The sequence below is a fragment of the Moschus berezovskii genome, chromosome X (assembly GCF_049115385.1).
Source record: "Moschus berezovskii isolate FMDL1 chromosome X, NW_MosBer_1.0, whole genome shotgun sequence".
Classification (NCBI taxonomy): domain Eukaryota; kingdom Metazoa; phylum Chordata; class Mammalia; order Artiodactyla; family Moschidae; genus Moschus; species Moschus berezovskii.
Window position 1 is genome coordinate 111,263,510 of NC_142488.1, and position 19,731 is coordinate 111,283,240.

Below are 19,731 nucleotides of genomic sequence, written 5' to 3' on the forward strand. Positions count from 1 at the left end.
TGGGAATGCACATGGGGTTGGCCGCTTTGTCACATGCTCCTCATCCTTCGGTTTTTTCTTTATACCCCTGAAAACTCTTAGTTTTGTCTGAAACCATGCCGGGCTAGCTGAGGGGCGGGGATTGGGAGGATGTGCTCCACCACGCGCTCAAGAGAACATTACCTGCAATAAAACAGCCCTGCCGGCCCGCCGGCCCCTCCCACTTCCCCGCGGTGGCTCGGCCGGCTCCCCAGCCACATCTGTGCTGTCTGTGCGCCCACCTGCCTGCCCCCACACTCCCCAGCGGAGAGCATGATCTGCAACCTGGCTTCTGACTTTCGCCTCTGGGACAAGTCAGTCAACATGGGCAGTTTGGTCGTCTGGATTTTTTCTTTTCCTTTTTCCGTTCATTTCATCTGCCCCCACACCCCCATCCCACCCCACCCCTCAGGTCGATCAAGTGGCTTTTCCTGGGACCTGCCCAGCTTTGAGAATCTTCTCGTCCACCCTGTGGCACCCAGCCTCCAGGGAAGGGGGGGGCATAGTGGGAGACCCAGCCAAGAGAGCTGAGGGTAAGGGCAGGTAGGTGTGAAGCTGTGGACGTTTTCGGAGTGTTTTGGTTTTTTCTTTTTTTTTTTCAAACCGGGCAATATTTGTGTTCAAGCTGTGAAGAAAAATATATATCAATGTTTTCCAATAAAATACAGTGACTACCTGAAAAAAAAAAGAAAAAATAATGGTTGAGAATTTTTCAGAACTAATTTAAGACATGAATTCACATGCAAATGAAGCACTATTATATGCCAAGGATAAATAAAAGCAAATCCACAGTTCTCCATACTGAAACTGCAGAACATCTGCTGCAAAGAAGCACTCTAAACTGTAATCAGACTGATAAGTCATGATCATCTGTGAAGGAAAAAAAATGAGGCTAACAGGCAGATTCTTTATCACAATAATGGAACCTGGAAGGCAGTATGATGGTATCTTCCAAGTGCTGAGAAAAAATAACAGGCAACCAAGAATTGTGTGGCTTGAAAAATAACATTTCAAAACAGAGTTGAAACAAAAATGTTCTTGGTCAAGAAAAAACAAATTTACACAATATACCTACACCCAATACATTTCTAAAAGATGTTCTTCAAGAAGGAAAGAAAATTAACTGAGAAAGAAGCTCTGAGATGCCAGGAGGGATGGTGAAGGAAAAATCTGACAAGTATATAACCTTGGTATAAAATAAATTGTTCGTTTAGCATGTATTATTTATCACATACTATAGTAAGCTGAATAATGTTCACCCAAAGATATTAGGTCTTAACCCCTGGAACATGTAAAACGTAACACCTTATTTGGAAGAGGGGCTTTTACAGATGTGATTTAAGGATTTTGAGATGAGGTTATTTTGGGATGATCTGGGTGGGTCCAAAATGCCATCACAGCTGTCCTTTAAGGAGAGGTAGAGAGAAATTACACACAGAAATAAGTCATGTGATAGAAGCAGAGTCAGAGAAAAGATGCTATGGAACCAGCTTTTAAAGTGGAGGAAAGGAACATGATTAAGGGAATGTAGCTCCAGAGGGAGTGTGGCCCTGCCAACACCTTGAACCCAGTAAAGCTGATTTCCAACTTTTGGCCTCTAGAACTGTGAGAGAATTAATTTCTGTTGTTTTAAGCCATGACATCTGTGGTAATTTGTTACAGCAGCCACAGGAAACTAATGCACCTACCATGGCTAGAAACTTCCCTGTGTTTGAACAAAACAAAGGTCTAATAGAGCTTAAACTCTATTCTCAACAGACAATATGCCATGAGTATCATTAATAAGTAAACTGCATAGCATGTAAAAGGTGACAAATAATATGTGAAAAAGGCAAAAAAGTAGGGTGAGTGTGGAATTTGTAGTGTGTGGTAGGGCTGGTGGGCAAGTTGAAATTTTAAATACAATGGCTATGGCAAGCTTCCCTGAGAAGGTGGTGTTTGAACAGACTAATGTTTTAAATTGTGGTATTCATTTTTAAAAAAGAGGACAAAACTAAAGCACTGGACAATAATACTGTGTAAGGTGGGGAAGAGGTGATCAGTATTAAAGTTTTCTAATATCTTTGTATTAATTGGGAGGAAAATTTAGACATTCATTTTAGATTTTAAGCATACATACTAAGATATCGAAGGTAATCAGTAAAAGAAAAGAAATAGAATATATAATTTCCAAATAAGTAGTGGGGAAAATGGAATAAGAAAGTAAACAGAACTCAATATATGTATTTTTTAAAGCTGAGAAAGGAGAAAAAGCAAAGAAAATTAGGATAGAGAGCAACCAGTAAGATGTTAGAAACAAATGCAAATAGATATAATTTTTCAGTTAAAGGCCAGAAATTGTCAATTATACTTGCGTAAAAAATTTTTTAATGTATATTATGTAAAAAAAAAAGACAAAAATTGTCAGATTAGGGGAAAAAATGGGAAAATTCATCTAACATGAGGAGACGCACCAAAATATGAGAATATAAGGAAAGGCTGTTAAGCAATGAAGAGCTATACCAAGCAAATAGTGGACAAAAGGAAGAGTAGATATTTTACGATAAAATACTAAAACCAACTCAAGAAGAAATAGAAAATCAGGAAAAAAAAAACCTGTTAAGTGGAGAGACTGAATCAATAATCAAAAAATTCCCCATAAAAGAAAACCCAGGGCCAGATAGCTCCATTGGTGAATTCTAGTAAATATTTAAAAACACCAATTCTCAACTTTGAGGACTTCCCTGGTGGCTCAGATGGTAAAGCGTCTGCCTACAATTCAGGAGACCAGGGTTCAATCCCTGGGTTGGGAAGATCTCCGAGAAGGAAATGGCAACCCACTCCAGTATTCGTGCCTGGAAAATCCCAGAGGAGCCTGGTGGGCTACAGTCTGTGGGATCACAAAGAGTCAGACAGGACTGTGCAACTTCACTTTCTTTCTCAACTTTGGGGCTTCCTCAGTGGCTGAATGGTAAAGAACCTGCCTAACAATGCAGGAGATGTTGTCGGGTTCAATCCCTGGGTCAGGAAGATCCCTGGAGAAGGAAGTGGCAACTCATTCCAATATTCCTGCCTGGAAAATCCAATGGACAGAGAGCATGGTAGGCTACAGTCACTCCACCGGGTTGTAAGAGTCAAACAACGACTTAGTGACAAAAACAACAAATAACTTCTCAACTTTAACCTAGTTTCATATTGACTTTTTAAACTACTTCACTTTAAAGATTTGGATGAAACAATGTTTATACTTGTGTTTAATTTTTCTAAAATAGGACAGTTAAGAATAAATACTCACCTTGAGGATTCCTGGAAATCACCCGTTACCATCCCTTCCCCTCTACACTCCTAGAGCATTATCAACCATCAAACCACCACAAAAATAAAGAGAAATTTTACAAATAAAATTGACAACTATGAATTCATTAATCATTAGGAAGAAGATTTTAAGTTCTGTGGTTTTATAACATTCTTACAATATCCGAATTTTAAAGATCTCCAGAAATTTTTTTTAAATAAAAAGTTTTATTGGAGAAAAATAGAACCACCACGTACACAGGGAAAAGAGCACAAAAATTCAACTGATACAGAACTGAAAGTCACAACTACCCAATGTTGTTTGCGATTACTTTTCAATTTCTTAAATGGCTTCCCTCAATTTTTAAAAGTCTTGCCAATTTTTTTCAGCTGAAATAGCATCAAGTTTTCAAAAAATTAAGAAACTCAGCGAAGGGACCAGCTTTTAAGATAACAAAGGTGACACCAAGAGTCTCCTAATAGGACCAATTCTACCGAAAAATTCCTGAAGCACATAACTACTGAGTCTGGTAGAACAGTAGCTCAGAGACCATCAGGGATTAGTTAGAACACTGACTTAGATGGTCCAGTATGCAGAGAGGGTAAACCAAAAAGCTGCATTTCCCTGTCAGATGAGTTCACGTAAGAAAACCAAGGAGGTGCTAAGAAAACACAGGCAATGGCTGCTCAAAATAATTAAGAAGGCATTCTAAATACCACATATTTTTAGATAACAGTGTGTAAAGTGATGCAATTAGAAAACAGGCAACTTAAAAAAAATATGTGGTCACAGGTCCTTGAGAACTAAAGAAAACAACCAATAGCAAACACAAGAGCCGAAAGTCTTCTCAGCTTAGGGTTAGGACCTAGGGATTCTTCCCAATAGCTTCAAAAATAGTCAAGGAAATAAACTGCTGCAAAAAGCATTATAGCAGCTCTGATTTTTTTAAACCAAAACAAAATTTCTGCTTCTCTTCCAAGATCAATTCCCTTCAAAGCTTCAAGGAAAAACAAAGAAGCAAAACAAAACCCCAAATACAAAAACAAAAAACCACTGATGGTAAAGAGAAGCTTTTTACTCACATTATCAATTTGAAAAAAAGAATACTTTTGCTGTTTTCTATGTATGAACAATCCTAGGACATTCCTCTGAAAAGCAGGTGTCCAGTGGCTGTGACAATTCTTTACCTTCAAGCAACTTTGAAAAGAATAAGATCAGCATAATACAGAATTTGAAATCCCAACTAGGGGGTGTGTGGGGGAAAATGAGGAAGGATCTAGTTCTACCTAGGGCTTTAAGGAAGTTAAAATAAGGATGACAGGAAAGACTAATATGCCAATGAAAACGAGAGTTGAGGTGCTTCCAAGAAAAACTTTGGTAGAGAAAATAGGAATGCTAAATCCCAGGAAGCCTGTAACAATCTACAATTGGTCCAAGTTAAAGACAAAACTGTCCAAACAATGTTGAACTCTAAAGGAAGTTGAAAACTACAGTTTGTGAATTTTCGCTCTTGTAAAAAGTTACAAAATGTGAGTTTGGTCTCTTTTGCAATGTTCATATTATATTCATTTTTAATATGAAGAAATAGTTGGGTTTTTCTCTCCTACCATGTTCTTCTAGCATGACTGATCAGCAATTTTCTATTTCAGCTATTTTTATAAGTACCTGTTAATCAGCACAGTAAACTCAGGGCTGAACCATATACACACATCTCATAAATGGAACATTTTAGGATGTGTGTATACAAGACAATATGTAAGCAATTGTCCCTCTACTTGAAAACTTGTTTCCAAATAAAAATTTTAAAAACATCCCTTTCAGTGTAACAGAACATTACTTAGTAAAATATCAAGAGCTATGACAACATATTTTTCTCTTCAAGGGAAATCACAAAACAGGTGAACAATCAAGTCCAGGGTGGTTTTTCTATTCGATAAATACATCCAGAACTCTGTACAGTAAATAAAGTTTGCATGCAGTTTAAGTATCTTTAAATGACATTTTAAGCAAATAAACCTTTTGCTTCATAATTAAATGGTGTATAAGAACCCCCTCTTCCTTCTTTAATAGCCATAAGGACCTTTTCCCCAGTTCCAAATAGGAATCATGAAAACCGGGTACTTTTTCTTAAAGAGTTTTCTGCACATCATACTAAATAACATGCAAAGAGTTCAACAACATTCTTCTTAAAGGTAAGTATTACTCTTTAAATGAGGATGTTAACCACTGAAAAGTCACTCAACTATTCCCATTACACTGTTTCACTTGGTCATTGGTAGTATAAAAGAATTCAAACAACAACAGGTTAGTTTATTCACTGGTTATTGTATATGCCAGCAACTGCTTCAAGGCCAACAACATTTTAGGCAATGTAATTGTACTGGTTTGGATTTTCTTTGTCTCTCTCCATGTAGTCCCGGTCAATTAAGGATTCTATTCTCTTTTTAAGATCAGCAGGCTGTAAGAGAAGGCAAATTTTCAGTGCACAGTTCATAACCCACTGGCTCAAGCCCCTTTACCAATACTCAATTTAAAAGAAAAAAACCAACAGCTTTGGCTCACTGAATGTATTTCATCTCCTTAATATTTTTTTCTTTTTCAAATCTCCTTAATTTTAAAGCATTTATGTGTCAGGCCCAGTGCTAAGTTTTTACAAATATCATCTCATTTAAGCTTCACAATAATCCTATGAGGTAAGTACTATTATTATCTCCATTTTACAAAAGAGGAAAACAAGCTCAAAAGGTGAAACAGCCGAGTCTATCCAAAGTCTAACAAGTATTTATCATCACAAGAGTTTGGGAATCTTGTAAAACATGAGATACAGTCCAGTACACCACCACATTGTCTAAGGTGCTTTATTACTGGGAATTTATATTGAAACATATCCATGTGATGACTAATTTTAGTTTGCCAGAACTATCACTAAATTTTTCAAAAAGATACCTAATGATGACATTATAGAGCTTTACTAAATTGGAATATAACTTCCTGTATGGTTTTTAATGGACCCTTATACAAGCTAACTAAACAGAAGACTTAATTAAAATAACCAAATCTGTCAAATAGCAAGGTATTCTTAGGAGAAAAAAAATTTAAAAAGTAACAAAGAAGCTCAAAAAAAAAATTAAAGTGAATAAACTTTGAAAATTTCAAGTTTCAGGTATAAGAGCTTTTATAAATTGTTTCCCCCTTTTGTCACAACTGCCCACATATGCCAACAGAGGTTTTTTTTAAAAAAAAAAACATATATATGAGCATGAGAAATGAAAACTTTTGTCCCTCTAAATGGTCTTGGGGTTTTATTCAATGTTTGTAAGATTTGTGTCTAAAAAAATCTAATTTATACATACATATAAAACAATGTAATTTTTATATATAAGCAGCTCGGTAATAAAATACAGAAGTACCTACCTTGACTGGAAATTTCAACTGGTTGTACACTTCTGAAACAAGGAGATTGTGGCTAAGTGTCTTTCTCATCTTCATAATTCGAACAATTGCAGCATCAATTTGATATTGTCTATCTTGAAATACTCTTTCTGTGGTACTAGCTTGTTCTTCAACCTAATAAAAAAAGTTTTAAACTTAGGAATTGTATCTAAAGTGAAACCTGATTACTTACACAAACTGTATGTTTTAGGGCCATGACACAATTAACGCTTTAAATATGCTGAATTATCAAAAGAAACCTCATAAATACAGACAATGACAAAAAAAAACCCCTACAAACATAATTCCTGTTTGTCCCAGTGTCCTGTATCAATGAATCAATGAAGTAATGGCAATATTAGTTAACAGAAAAATACCGTCTTGGTTCTTCTAGAGAGACAGCTGAAGAATGTATCATTTCCTTTTACTCTGTTCTCAAAATCTTAAGTGTCACAAGCAGTTGCTGACCAGATTTCTGTAGGACATTAGCTTATCTGTAAAGTGACTGACACTGACATCTGACTCAAACAAAATATGGTACCACCCAGCTAAGCTAATTAGAGTCAAACTTCATTTTTTTTTTTAGAGTCAAACTTTAAAATTTATTTTTATTTTGTAATACATAAATCAGAAATGCAGTTTAAAAAGCCAGTTAACCAATTTTAATGTTACAGCTAGCATGTTCCTCTTTAGTACTTAAATTAAGAGCAGTTTGGGCTTTTTTATTTTTAGCCACACTGTGTAGTTTGTAGGATCTAAATTCCCAACTAGGGATCGAATCCATGCCCCTTGAAGTGGAAGCACAGAGTCTTAACCACTGGACTGTCAGGTAAGTCCCTAGTTTGGGCATGTTATAGTCAGCTTCTTTCTGATACATGTTTTAAAATGACACGGTTTTACACCTTTGATGTGAATGTTAACAAGACAGGAACTTGTCTGCAACACTGACCTCTGTGCTATGCTAAATCACTTCAGTCGTGTCCGACTCTTTGCGACCCTATGGACTACAGCCTGCCATGCTCCTCTGTCCACGGGATTCTCCAGGCAAGAACACTGAAGTGGGTTGCCATGCCCTCCTCCAGAGGATCTTTCTGACCCAGTGATTAACCTGTGTCTCTCATGTCTCCTGCATTGGCAGGTGGGTTCTTTATCACTAGTACCACCTGGGAAGCTTAACATGGATCTCTGAAAGTGAAAGTGAAGGTCGCTCAGTCATGTCCGACTCTTTGTGACCCCATGGACTATACAGTCCATGGAATTCTCGAGGCCAGAATACTGGAGTGGGTAGCCTTTCCCTTCTCCAGGGGATCTTCCTGACCCAGGGATCGAACCCAGGTCTCCTACTTTGCAGGTGAATTCTTTACCAGCTAAGCCACAAGGGAAGCCCAGGAATACTGGAGTGGATAGCCTATCCCTTCTCCAGCAGATCTTCCCGACCCAGGAATTGAACCAGGGTATCCTGCATTGCAGGCAGATTCTTTACCAACTGAGCTATGAGGGAAGCCCACATTGACCTCTACCCTATTAAAACTTCTTCTCAAGTACTGCATTAAACCTTGTTGGGATTGAAACCAACATTTCAATCAGCATTTCAGGAAATGCTGCAGTTGCTGGTTTCTTTAATAAAAGTCTCTTACAAACTCAAATGACAAAAACAAAATATTTACTGTTGATCAAAAAAGTACTAAATCATTCCAATTTTTCACCAAGGAAGCTGGCAGAGAAAGAAAAAGAAAATATAATCTTTAGTGCTGGTGAGGGCACAGTGAGACAGGCACTCATGCTATTAGTGTAAAATTAGTCCAGTCTTTCTGGAACACAAAATAGCATCATGTATTAAGATTCTTAAAATGTTCACACTCTTTAACCCAAAAGATCTACTTCCGTGATAAATTTATAAGGAAGGATCAGAAAGATTAAGATTTAGGTACAGAGATGTACCTTGCTGTTTTATTTATAATACTAGGGAGGCCTGGCGTGCTGTGATTCATGGGGTCGCAAAGAGTCGGACACGACTGAGCGACTGAACTGAACAAGTTATAGATTTAACTGCCCAACAATAGACATTGGCTGAATAAATTATTAGAGCTGCGTAAAAGAATATTGTGTGGCCATCTTCCATTTTACAAAGATGTTTAATGGCATGGAAAAATAAAGACCTAAAAACACACAAAAAAGCAGTACATAAAACTATGCTGAGTATTAGGCTCAACTGTGTACACCCTACCCCCTGCTGCTGCTGCTGCCAAGTTGCTTCAGTCATGTCCAACTCTGTGTGACCCCATAGATGGCAGCCCACCAGGCTCCGTCATCCCTGGGATTCCCCAGGCAAGAACAGTGGAGCGGGATGCTACTGCCTTCTCCCCTACCCTCTACAAAACCCTGCAAAATCAAATACTGAAATACACTGAGCTAGATACAGGCCCAGATAATATTAATGCTGGTGGTGGTATTCTAGGCTAAAATCTTCTTTATAAATCTTTACTATAAACACATATAATTCCAGTACATCAGGATGAGGAGAATGCAAAAAAAAAATGTACCGTTTCTTTCATCTGAATTTGATTGATCTTTATCCTGAAAAGTTTGTGCTTGAAATCATCATTACAAATGAACTTGTCACCATCTTCGATATCTTTACCCTTTGGATTTTTCGCCAGAACTCTGGCTTTGCCACAGGCCAATGACTGCAATGTTCTCCTTAACTCTCCATCCTCTGAAAGAGAAGGAGTGGTTTAAGCTATCTGTTACTAGCACATCAACAAGGACAGCTACATTCAACCTCAGTCTAGCGTCTACCCTACCCATCTATTACAATTGTTTCCTTTTTCCTCAAGGTTCATGAACAACATCCTTTTTATCCCACCTAATCGCTTTTTTTCCTGGTAGTCCTCTAAAGGCTTCAATCATCATTCCATGTGGATAACCATCACACCTTCAGAAATAACATCCCAGTTTTCCCCAGTCCCACATTTAAAGGCTACCTCCACCTGGCTCTTTTACGCTCATCAATTTCAGTATGTCCAATATTTTAGTCATCATCTTCCCCATAAAACTGCATCTTCTTTCCAACTGTTAGTCATGAAGCTACCAACCCACTCTGGTGAGAAATCCTGGAATCATCTTTTAACTCTTTCCTCTCCTTCATCCTCCATGTATCTAGTAGTTGCTTCCTTAGAGATGCCTTGTCTCTCTTCTCATTGGCCTCATTGTAGTCTAAGCTCTTTATCACTTTATGCCTGAATTACCCCAGCTTCTGGCCTGGAATCTCTTCAACTTCCCAGCTGCCCTACTATCTACTGATTCTAGGCAAGCTGCCCAAATGACTCCTGCCCAAGGTATGCTCATTCCTTTCTCCATACCTTTTCTCATGGTATTTCCTCTTGCAACATAACTAAAATTTGAAGGCCCAGCTCAAACCCTACCTCCTTCATGAAGGTGTTCCCCACTGTATCAGTCCACAGTGATCTCTTGCTTCAGTGAACTAACATACTCCGTCAGCACCACAGACTGGTACTCACTGGTTGTGAAATTATATTAAGTGTCATTTCCCCCTTTCCCCATGGTTCTAAGTGCTGAGGAGAGGGATTACTTCTCTAGAGTCCCCCAGACCACTTAACCAAGTGAGGTGCACATAGTGGACACTGAATAATGCTTGCTTATCAACTGATTCAACACAAACCTATTCCAGTAGCCTGCTTGATCTCTTCTAAACTGAACTCCTCTCCCTCATTAAACATTAGCAGCACCAGTGTTTGAAAAAGAGAGACCTGGAGTTCTTTTTTACCCTGTTGGAGAAACAACAGTGTTTAGCCATCATTTTTTAAAAAAAGCACATGAAAATTAATCAAGTAACTAATCTCTTACTGGAAAAGCATTTTTCAATTAGTGGATTTAAAAACACAGATTAACAATATCCAGAAAAGCCAGTATGTTCAATGGAGGGTTTAGGTGTGATCCTACCTAAAATAGGAGGAAGGATTGAGTGACCTTTCTACAGGTCTTTTTTAAGCCTCATAATTAAAACAGAACAACAAAGTAATGAAAATTAATAACTCAGCTTTATGTGTTATTACAGATATTTATTACGAGCAGTAAGAAATCACTATTTCAATGCATTTTCAATTTGTCTGATTCAGATTAGTCATGAAAAGCTGTAGGATTTTTTGAAATTAGATATGAGAACTGTTCCCCCTAACACCCACTCTCTTCTCTAGCTCCCAGCAACAAAAAAAGTTTCCTGTCAAAAGTGGCAGCTTGAATTTTGCATCCACAGGTGGGGAAAGGATGTGGGAGAAAAGAGTTACTGGTTTTGTTTTGCAGCAGAGACCAATCAAGTGTGGAAAAGACCACATTCATATACACAGAGCTGTGACAAGCTATCGCTATGTCATGCACAAATATAAGACAAAGTTATAAAACACCTTAAAAACCTTCAAGTTAAGAGGGATGATCTCAGTGTCAAAGATGAAGATGAAAACTAAGTTGGGGGAATATCCACTTACCTCTTTAAACTCTGCCTTTAGCACGCAGTGTCCTAGAGTTGATTGCCATTGAAGTTTCCTGCCACTATGTTTGCCAAGGTAAAATGTCTTGAAAATCTCCTGAAGTTTTACCATCTGCAATAAATAATGCTTTACTTAAGCACTGTATTCAGTATCACATTCACTACTTTTTTATATTTACATGTGTAAAAATATGTGGAAGTTTTAAAGACTATACCCAATAGGGCCACTGATCACTTTGATGTAATGTAATAACCACCAAATTTAATAGTATTAATCAGATTTACCCTCTCTGATCTGTCTGCAACATTTTATCATCCTTTTTTAAAAAATATTTATTTATAAACTTTAGTTACAGTATATGGGATATAGTCCCTGACCAGGGATCGAACCCGGGCCCCTTGCACTGGGAGCCGGGAGTCTTAGCCACTGGACCACCAGGGAAGTCCCATCCTGTCTTCTGAAACATTCATCTCCAGTGTTTTTTGTGCCTCTGCAACATGCTGGTTCCTTTATCTCGCTAGTGTTTCTTCACTGGTTTCCTTTATAGGTACCTCTTCCTACCACCTACCAATTGTGAGCCTTTTTCAAAGTTTTGCCTTAGGCCTGTTCTTCTTGTTTCCACATTTTCTCTCTTAATGAGGGAGATCTGTTCCCTGGGCTTTCATGATCATCTTCATGAAGGACTCAGTATCTATCTCTCTAGCCTTAACCCCTTTCCTAAGCTTCAGTCTTGGGTTAAGACAGTTCCCCAGGAGTTAGGACGGATTTACTCAAGTATCCATCACTCAGCAATCCTACCCTCCAGCCCAGGTAATATACCATCAAGAATTTTTGAGAGCTGGGCAGTGATGGGTACTACTACAATCTGGGGAACTGAAAAAAGAGTCAAGGAAATTGGCCCCAAACTCAGGAATTGGCATCTTAAGCTATGCTCTAATGATACAAGTACAAGAGTAATATAAATAAAAGAATAAAACATTAAAAAACAGTTGACATTTGGTGTGGGTATGTTTACACAAATTTTTAAAACAGTAACCCTTACCTCTGGTGGTAAATGAACTTCCATAGGCACATATGTTGGCCAGTAACCCATTGTCAGGATATTCACAGTTAATTCAATATTCCCAGGTACATTCTGGTTCTGCATATACTACAATAAGATCAACACACACACTGAGATCTTAAAAAATAAAAATGCATACATTTCATGCCATAAAAATGACCCATTCAAGAAATTCCTCACTACAAAACTACACGTGAATACTGACCATCTTTAAAATAAAAGGCAAAACTATTAAAAGGACTATAAATGAAGCCTATATTAAAAGTGCCAGAACAGTACACCAGGTTAACATTTTGCTACAATGGATACAAGGATCAGATGACTCCTTCAGAGGCATTAGCAGCTTAAATAATTTGTCACATATGACTGGGCTGTTACAGGATTTCTTCTCCATTCTTTTCCCCATACCACCTGCAGTATCCATTTTTGGAGACCCCCTAGGTGGCTTGGAAAACCTGGCAGCAAGCCCCCTTCCTCACCCCACCAGCCAGCCCAAGTGTCTGGTTTTTCACTTGTTCCACTGTGTTTTTGCAGGGAGTGACCTGAAATGGGGAAGGAAGAAGGGGAGAGGGCAAAGCAGGTAAACCCTATTCTATAGCTACTACAGGACCCATGATCCTGCTAACCCTGATCTTTCTCTTGAGTCTTCCACTCTCATCTCCCACCATAGCAACATAGTGGTAACGAAATCACTGTTAAAACCCTAGGAGAAGAAAATCTATCTCGCTATCACTATTACCTATAATCTTAAATGTTTCAAAACTAGCTTCTACCAACATCTGCAAAATATATAGATCTAGCGTTTCATTACCAAGGTCCCCAAAGGCCTTATGCAACCACTCTATCACCTCTTCCATCTCCATCACTAGCTCTGAACATGCAACTCACCACCAGTGGTTAGATGCTAGAAGCCCTGTTTTCACTAGCTACAGCCTTTCCTGTCCTGACTTCTGCTCAATACATTTCATCTCTATTTTTGTGTTATTTTGGGAGTATATTGAGAATAAATTTTGAAGTAGGTCAAATATACTTACATTTCATTGGTGATTATTTTCCTCTACTGTGACTATCATCTAAGTTGCTATGAAGTATTTATAACAAATACAAGCTTCTACTTATCCTCTTCAGTACAAACCAAAGTAAGAAGATAACTAAATACATTTAAGTTGGAGGAATTAAGAGTTTAACTCACTTTTACCTGTTTGAACTGAATCATGATGTCTTTAGAAAGTTCCATGTCTTTAAACATTCCTTCAAGTTTGCTGGTGAAAGCAGCTCCACATTCTAGTAAAGATGTTTGTACATTTACAATATTTTTAAGTGGTTAAAAACAATGAATTTAGAATTGAAAACATGAAACATAAAACTTACTTTAGGATGAAATGTGGTCTGTAAGTATTCATAAGAATAAAAAAAGCCTTACCCCAAAGTGTATGCCCCACTAAATCAGAGTCAAATCTTAATCCTGTAGTAACTTTATCTACTTTTTAGGCACAAGATAAATGGGAAATTTTATACAAACGATAAAAACAAGAACAATGTTTTATTTTTAAAAAAAAATCACGACAGCTCTGCATATGTAAATAGGTTGGAAACCTCATGAGCTTACTCAATTTACGTTTTTAATCATATGAACTTACAATGACTGACAAAAGAGGAAATTGACTGAAAGAGTAGAAATTAAGCTAATATTTTCTCTCAGAAATTAAAGAAGAAAAGGATCAGAAGAATGACAAACATACCATGTTTAAGTTTGGACAGCATTGATTTTTCAGCATCTACAGATGCACTTTTCCCAACTAAAAGGCGCTTGGCTAAATCTTTCTTATAGAAGGCCTCAAAAACATCCTTACCTATATAAATAATAAAACACAACACTTATAGTCCAATATAAGGTTTCGACACAATTGACTCAAAGCACGTAATAAATCACACTATTAACCCAAGTCATTTAAATGTACACATTTTATCCAAGTTTGCTAAATGCAAGAAACATTAGAGGTAGATTTTTGTGCCAGACATTTCAAGACTTCTTTGTTGTAAAGAATTAAGACTGAATTAACTTTTCTTTAGAAAAGGTTTAGTTGACTAGTAGTTTTAGCATCAATACTCCTGAGATTAAAATAAGTAGCAAAATTCAAGACTCTTAGTAGTGGAAAAGTCAGAGCACAAGGTAATTAAGCAACATTCTTCAAGTAACCCAATAAATTAAATGCAAGAAATTTAACAGAATTTTAAATATTTAACCCCCAAGTAAATATACCTTACAGGTTGATTTTATTTGCCAGTTTCTCTGTTGAGTGCTTTGTTTTAAAAGAGCAATATTAAAACAAAAATACGTACCATATATAAATCTAAATATAATCATAATCTTATCCAACATTTTTTCAAGTTCTTCATCGGTAGCTTCTTTGTTGCCTGCACGAAGCTTTGAATCCACATACTTCGCTAAAATGGGGGGAAAGTTTGTTGTTCAGCGATCATCAGTACCCATGAGGTACTGGTCACTATAAATACCAAACAGGAGTATGATATACTGAGTATTTCAATGTTTTACATGTACACATGCATTTTAAAAAAGTTTCCAAAGTCAGGGAGATCAAGCGACTTGTTCAGTGTCACAGAGTTTAAAAATACAAGAGCTTCAACTCAAACACAAGTCTTCTGGCTCCAGACCTAATGTCCTTTCTACCATACTGATGGGATAAAGAAACTCTGGTTGGGGGGAAGGTGGTGAAGGTGTTTACAGCCTTGTGCAGGAGTCAAAGTCACTGAAAGACATGGCATATCTTCTGAAATGTTCATTTTACACTGATGGTAGGCAATCTGAAATACTACTTTTCTATTAAAACAAATCAGATACATTACAGAGTAGGAGGCAAAAATTTTAAGGGTAAATAGTAAACCAACAAAATTTCATCCTTTTAGTGAAGGATCTTCTCAGGCACTTCCTCCTCTGACCCAGGTGGGGAAAACTGAGAAGAACTGCATGCAGTACATCGCACTCTTTACTCTAAATAGGCCCAGATTCCTAGGTTTATTTTCATCCTGAACATTCTTTCTCACTAGCAACTGTAATTTTGTACTAGCCTTTCCTGTGTGTGGGCCTCTAGAAGAAGTACCCTGTCCCACCTCTAAATTGCTGTAGGCTTGTAAAACAGCTATCAAGGTTTTTATATATAAAAAGTAAACAGGGTCCAATGTACTATCTTACAAAGAAAGACCATGTTTGATAATGTGGGCTTTGAGATATTCTTTAGCATGAAGGACTACTCCTTGTATCCAGCTTCTTAGAAACCACCAACTAAGCAACTAGAAATAAATTAGATTGTTATTGAAAGACATGGCACAAAGATGTTAATACACAAAGCCTTATGAAAGAAGAACATTAAATGGGAAAAGGGACTGGAAAAATACCTATAAGTTCAGCAGGCTTGTTTGGTCTTTTGTTAATGAATGTTTCAAATGCTTCTTTCATAGCATTGATAAATTTTTCATTCTTCAGGAAACAGATATCAATTATATGGTCAACCTTATCTTTAAAATCCAGCAATTCTTGAACCATGGTTTTATCCTTTTCAGGATTAATTACAATAGTGCTACCAAATGCCTAAAAAAATAAAAATGACTTTTTACTAGAATTATCTGCAATGAAAACAATCCCCCAAATCATATTTTAAGTATATACACATACCCACATACTTTAAAATTTCAAAAAATTAAAATAAAGCAGGTTCTGAAATCAAGAAAAGAAAAGATAAAGTGATAAAACATCCAGACTGATACCACTCATCTATAATCACAAGGTAAGGAACAGCCACTGGGTATAAAATATCATAATGGGGTCTTATTGTAGAAGTTTCTAGGGTTTTTTCCCTACCTTTAAAGTCACCTTGAATTTTTAAAATATGGCAACCTGCCTTCAGTGTAAGATCAAAGGAAAGAAATTTCGATCCAAAAAAAGTCCTATTCCTTTTTCCACATTCACTACTCTAATTATTGGAGCTAGAAATAACATCAGACATCAAGAAGAGAACTGTTTTATTGTTAATTTGCCACATGGCTATCATTCTCAGGTTGACTGCTCTCAAAACTCCCATTACTTGAAAAACAAAAGGATCTAACAAATAAGAAAACACTTATTTGTATGTACTCTAGGTGTACAGATTATAAGCCATGAAAGGAAAAAAAAAATGGTTAATGTTAATACCTTAATGTACTCAATCCATTGTTGTAAGAGAACCTGAACGCCACCTCGAACTCTACTGAAGAGCTGATACAGCAGAGATAAATCTTGAATTCGGTTTTCATCAAGGAGGTTATTTAAACCTGATTTTTGAAACATTTGGTATTTAAAAAAAGTGAAAAAAATGTCAGGTATTTTAATGAAAAAGAAGTTAAAATTATTCTGATACTGGTTTGAACTATGACTAGCCTGTGAATTTTAATATAGAGATGTGCTTTGAATTAAACTCAAAGAGATAATTATCTTTCCAAGTGAAAACTAAATATAGGGAACTTACATAAAAACAAAAATTATATAATGGTCTGTACCATTTAACACAGTAGATCACATGTATAAACCAACTTATAAAAATTGGTCTGTGTAAATACGGTGTTCTTGGGCTTCCCTTGTGGCTCAGATGGTAAAGAATCTGCCTGCAATGCAGGAGACCAAGGTTTGATCCCTGGGTTGGGAAGATCCCCTGGAGAAGGGAAAGGCTACCCACTCCAGTATTCTGGCCTGGAGAATTCCATGGATGGTATAGTCCATGGGGTTGCAAAGAGTCAGGCATGACTGAGCGACTTTCACTTCACTTCCAAATACATGTTACAAATACCTCATATGTGCAATAGCCATATTTTATTTGCATTACTGTACACAGTTATATTTCAGAGTATTGGATAAGGCCTGTGGTATATAAAAATTATGCATCAATATGCCAAGTTTAAATGAAGTCCTAAAGTATTTGATTTTCAGAATGATATAAAAGTATAACTGCATTAAAGTTCTAAGATATTTTATACAAAAGATGGCTGGAGAGAAAGGTAGGACTTTTGCCTATTTGTAACACTGTTAAAGTAAAATTCACGGTATACTTATATATCACTTAGGCTTAATAGAAATGCTTGGTTTTATATGCTAGAAACAAAACACTTTAGTGCAATTTCCTTATTATTTAATATACTTAATATTAATTTATAATTTAATATTAAATACTTAATATTCCCTTATCATTATTCCTTATGTAATTTTCCTTAAAAATTAAATTAAGAACCCCCAAATTTCTATTGTTTCTTTACTGGAGTTGGTTAAGACTCCTCTCATCTCACTTCTTGTATCTTTAAAGTTAAGGAAGAGGCACCTCCTGTAAGTTTACTGTGATGAATAGCCGCAAAGCATTGTGTCCTACCTCGGGAATGCAGTAATCTGCTATCAAACCTTTAAAAAGGCAAGCTTTAAAAATGTTTCTACTTGTTTGCTACTATTTTAAAAGTAATCTCTTATTTGTAAATTGCCAATTACCTTTCTGAAGAATCGCTGTTAAATGTTCTCCTAGAAGTTGTTTTTCCACAGTAGCAATTAATGACTTCCTATAAGGAAAAAAGTTTAGAATTAGACATTTGATTCTGCTGAAAATTTAGTCTCTAACGGGGGATAAAAAAATTAACTAGCTCACTTTGTTAATTTCAATATTCCTATTCTTCTGTATAAATTTATTGTGCTCAGAGTTACTCTACTTTATGCCTAGAAGGAAAACATTGTGTATTTCAGAATTTCGGTATATCACAAAATAAATATTTCAATGGTCTTGTCATGGCTGGCTTTTCCTAAACTTCTCTTTTACTAGGAAATATTTACCTATCTGATATAGGAATTCCTTGACTGGTAATATTTAGGAAAGCAGAGAAATACTTTCTCTTATGAACACTCGCTGAATTTTAATCAGCCTGAAGATTTCAAAGATCACATCAGCTTTTAATACTGTTCTTTAATTACATGCTAAACCCATATGGACAACCAATAATCAAACCCTTGACTAAACTAATTAAGTAGGGAAAAGAACAACTTGAAGTTTGCATTATGAAAACAACTGTTAAAAGTCTCAAGTTTTACCTGAAAATACTTACATGTTTGGGGATGCCCAAAGTGCCTTAAGTGATTCCGCAGCACAAGTTAAGGCTATTAGGCTGAGTGTGTAATACTTACTGGGTGGTCTGATCCAAGTAAGTAATAAGTCTGTCTGCTTCTTCTTCTAGACGTTTATTAACATGATGAAGGTATTCAGGAACCTACAAAGGTAAGTTTTTTATATATTGTTTTCCTCCCCATAAATCATTTAGTAAATGTCAAGTCCAAAAGATCCTAGGAGTAGCCCTGTCAAATGTGGCAGGGTTGAATCATATGTAAAATCACATGTAAAATTATAGCAGCATAACATTTGGAAGATAAATGAAAGGGCAGCTTACGTTCTATAAAGTAGGGTCTATTATGAGACACAGTGGATTTATTCATCATGATTTTTAAATACCTCTCTTTCCTGCATTAATTTTTGGCCTTCAGCTGCGTACAGTCGGTTAGTTTCTTCCAAAAATCGTTGTTCAAAAGAATCCTGATAAATCTGGGAGGGGGTAACAAAGAAGCTCAATTATTCAATAAAATTTTTTTTGGCTACACCACAGGGCTTGTGGGATCTTGGTTCCCTGAACAGGGATTGAACCCAGACCCCTCAGCAGTGAGAGCATGGAGTTCTACCCACTGGACCGCCAGGAAATTCTGTGTTTGTTTTTTAAACATCAGACTACGTATAGCAATCAGTTCTGTAGTAAGTGAAGTAGTTAACTTACTTGCAAATCAGAGAGCATGCTTAGAAGGCTTCGGAGTAAACTCCTATCAATTGCTTCACCATTCCTCTCCCTCTCAATCAAAAGAAGAATGCCATCAATTGTCTTATTCTGGACTTTCTGATCACTTATAATATGAGCCCTAAATAACTCCAGTCCCATGTCCCTAAAATAAAAAAAAATACACATAATCTAAATTAATTTAAAACAATACCACTTCTGGAGAGGCTTGCTTAACTTCTCACCACATGTTAATTAGGGTTCCAGGCTTTGAAGCAACAACTGCAAAAGTATAAAACCCACATATTTAATTTTAAATAATATTATTAGATTAATGCATACAGGAAACTCATTTTGTCTTTAATGAGAACTGAAGCTAAATTCCCATCTTCCTCCATAACTAAGTTTTACTGATTTATTTCCTTTGGTGGATTTCTTCCTTGGTCAAATCAAGAGACAAAATTAGTTCAAAGCCATAAAATGGTCTTCACTGTACTCATAATGAAGGCTTAATTGCTCATTTGTCATCTGCCTTCAGTACTCAAAAATCAGTGAACTCTGATAATTGCTGTAGGTAGATGCTAGGCACA

The 19,731-nt window shown here is 36.6% G+C and overlaps 1 protein-coding gene across 4 annotated transcripts in view; it reads right to left on the reverse strand.

Moving 5' to 3' along the window:
• Positions 1–3,476: 3,476 nt before the first annotated feature.
• CUL4B (cullin 4B) overlaps positions 3,477–19,731 on the reverse strand; it is a 31,085-nt gene continuing 14,830 nt past the window's right edge. The window contains exons 7-21 of one of the 4 annotated variants that reach the window (XM_055438283.2): positions 19,145–19,307; positions 18,829–18,918; positions 18,507–18,589; positions 17,823–17,890; positions 16,506–16,624; positions 15,713–15,905; positions 14,639–14,743; positions 14,038–14,148; positions 13,488–13,579; positions 12,275–12,382; positions 11,230–11,343; positions 10,407–10,512; positions 9,268–9,440; positions 6,707–6,859; positions 3,477–5,750 (exon numbers count right to left, since the gene is read on the reverse strand). In XM_055438283.2, coding sequence (XP_055294258.1) covers positions 5,655–5,750; positions 6,707–6,859; positions 9,268–9,440; positions 10,407–10,512; positions 11,230–11,343; positions 12,275–12,382; positions 13,488–13,579; positions 14,038–14,148; positions 14,639–14,743; positions 15,713–15,905; positions 16,506–16,624; positions 17,823–17,890; positions 18,507–18,589; positions 18,829–18,918; positions 19,145–19,307 — 1,774 coding nt within the window. In that variant the 3' untranslated portion in view covers positions 3,477–5,654. The remainder of the gene's footprint in view (positions 5,751–6,706; positions 6,860–9,267; positions 9,441–10,406; positions 10,513–11,229; positions 11,344–12,274; positions 12,383–13,487; positions 13,580–14,037; positions 14,149–14,638; positions 14,744–15,712; positions 15,906–16,505; positions 16,625–17,822; positions 17,891–18,506; positions 18,590–18,828; positions 18,919–19,144; positions 19,308–19,731) is intronic. The other 3 variants (XM_055438284.2, XM_055438285.2, XM_055438286.2) reach the window with 3 other exon arrangements.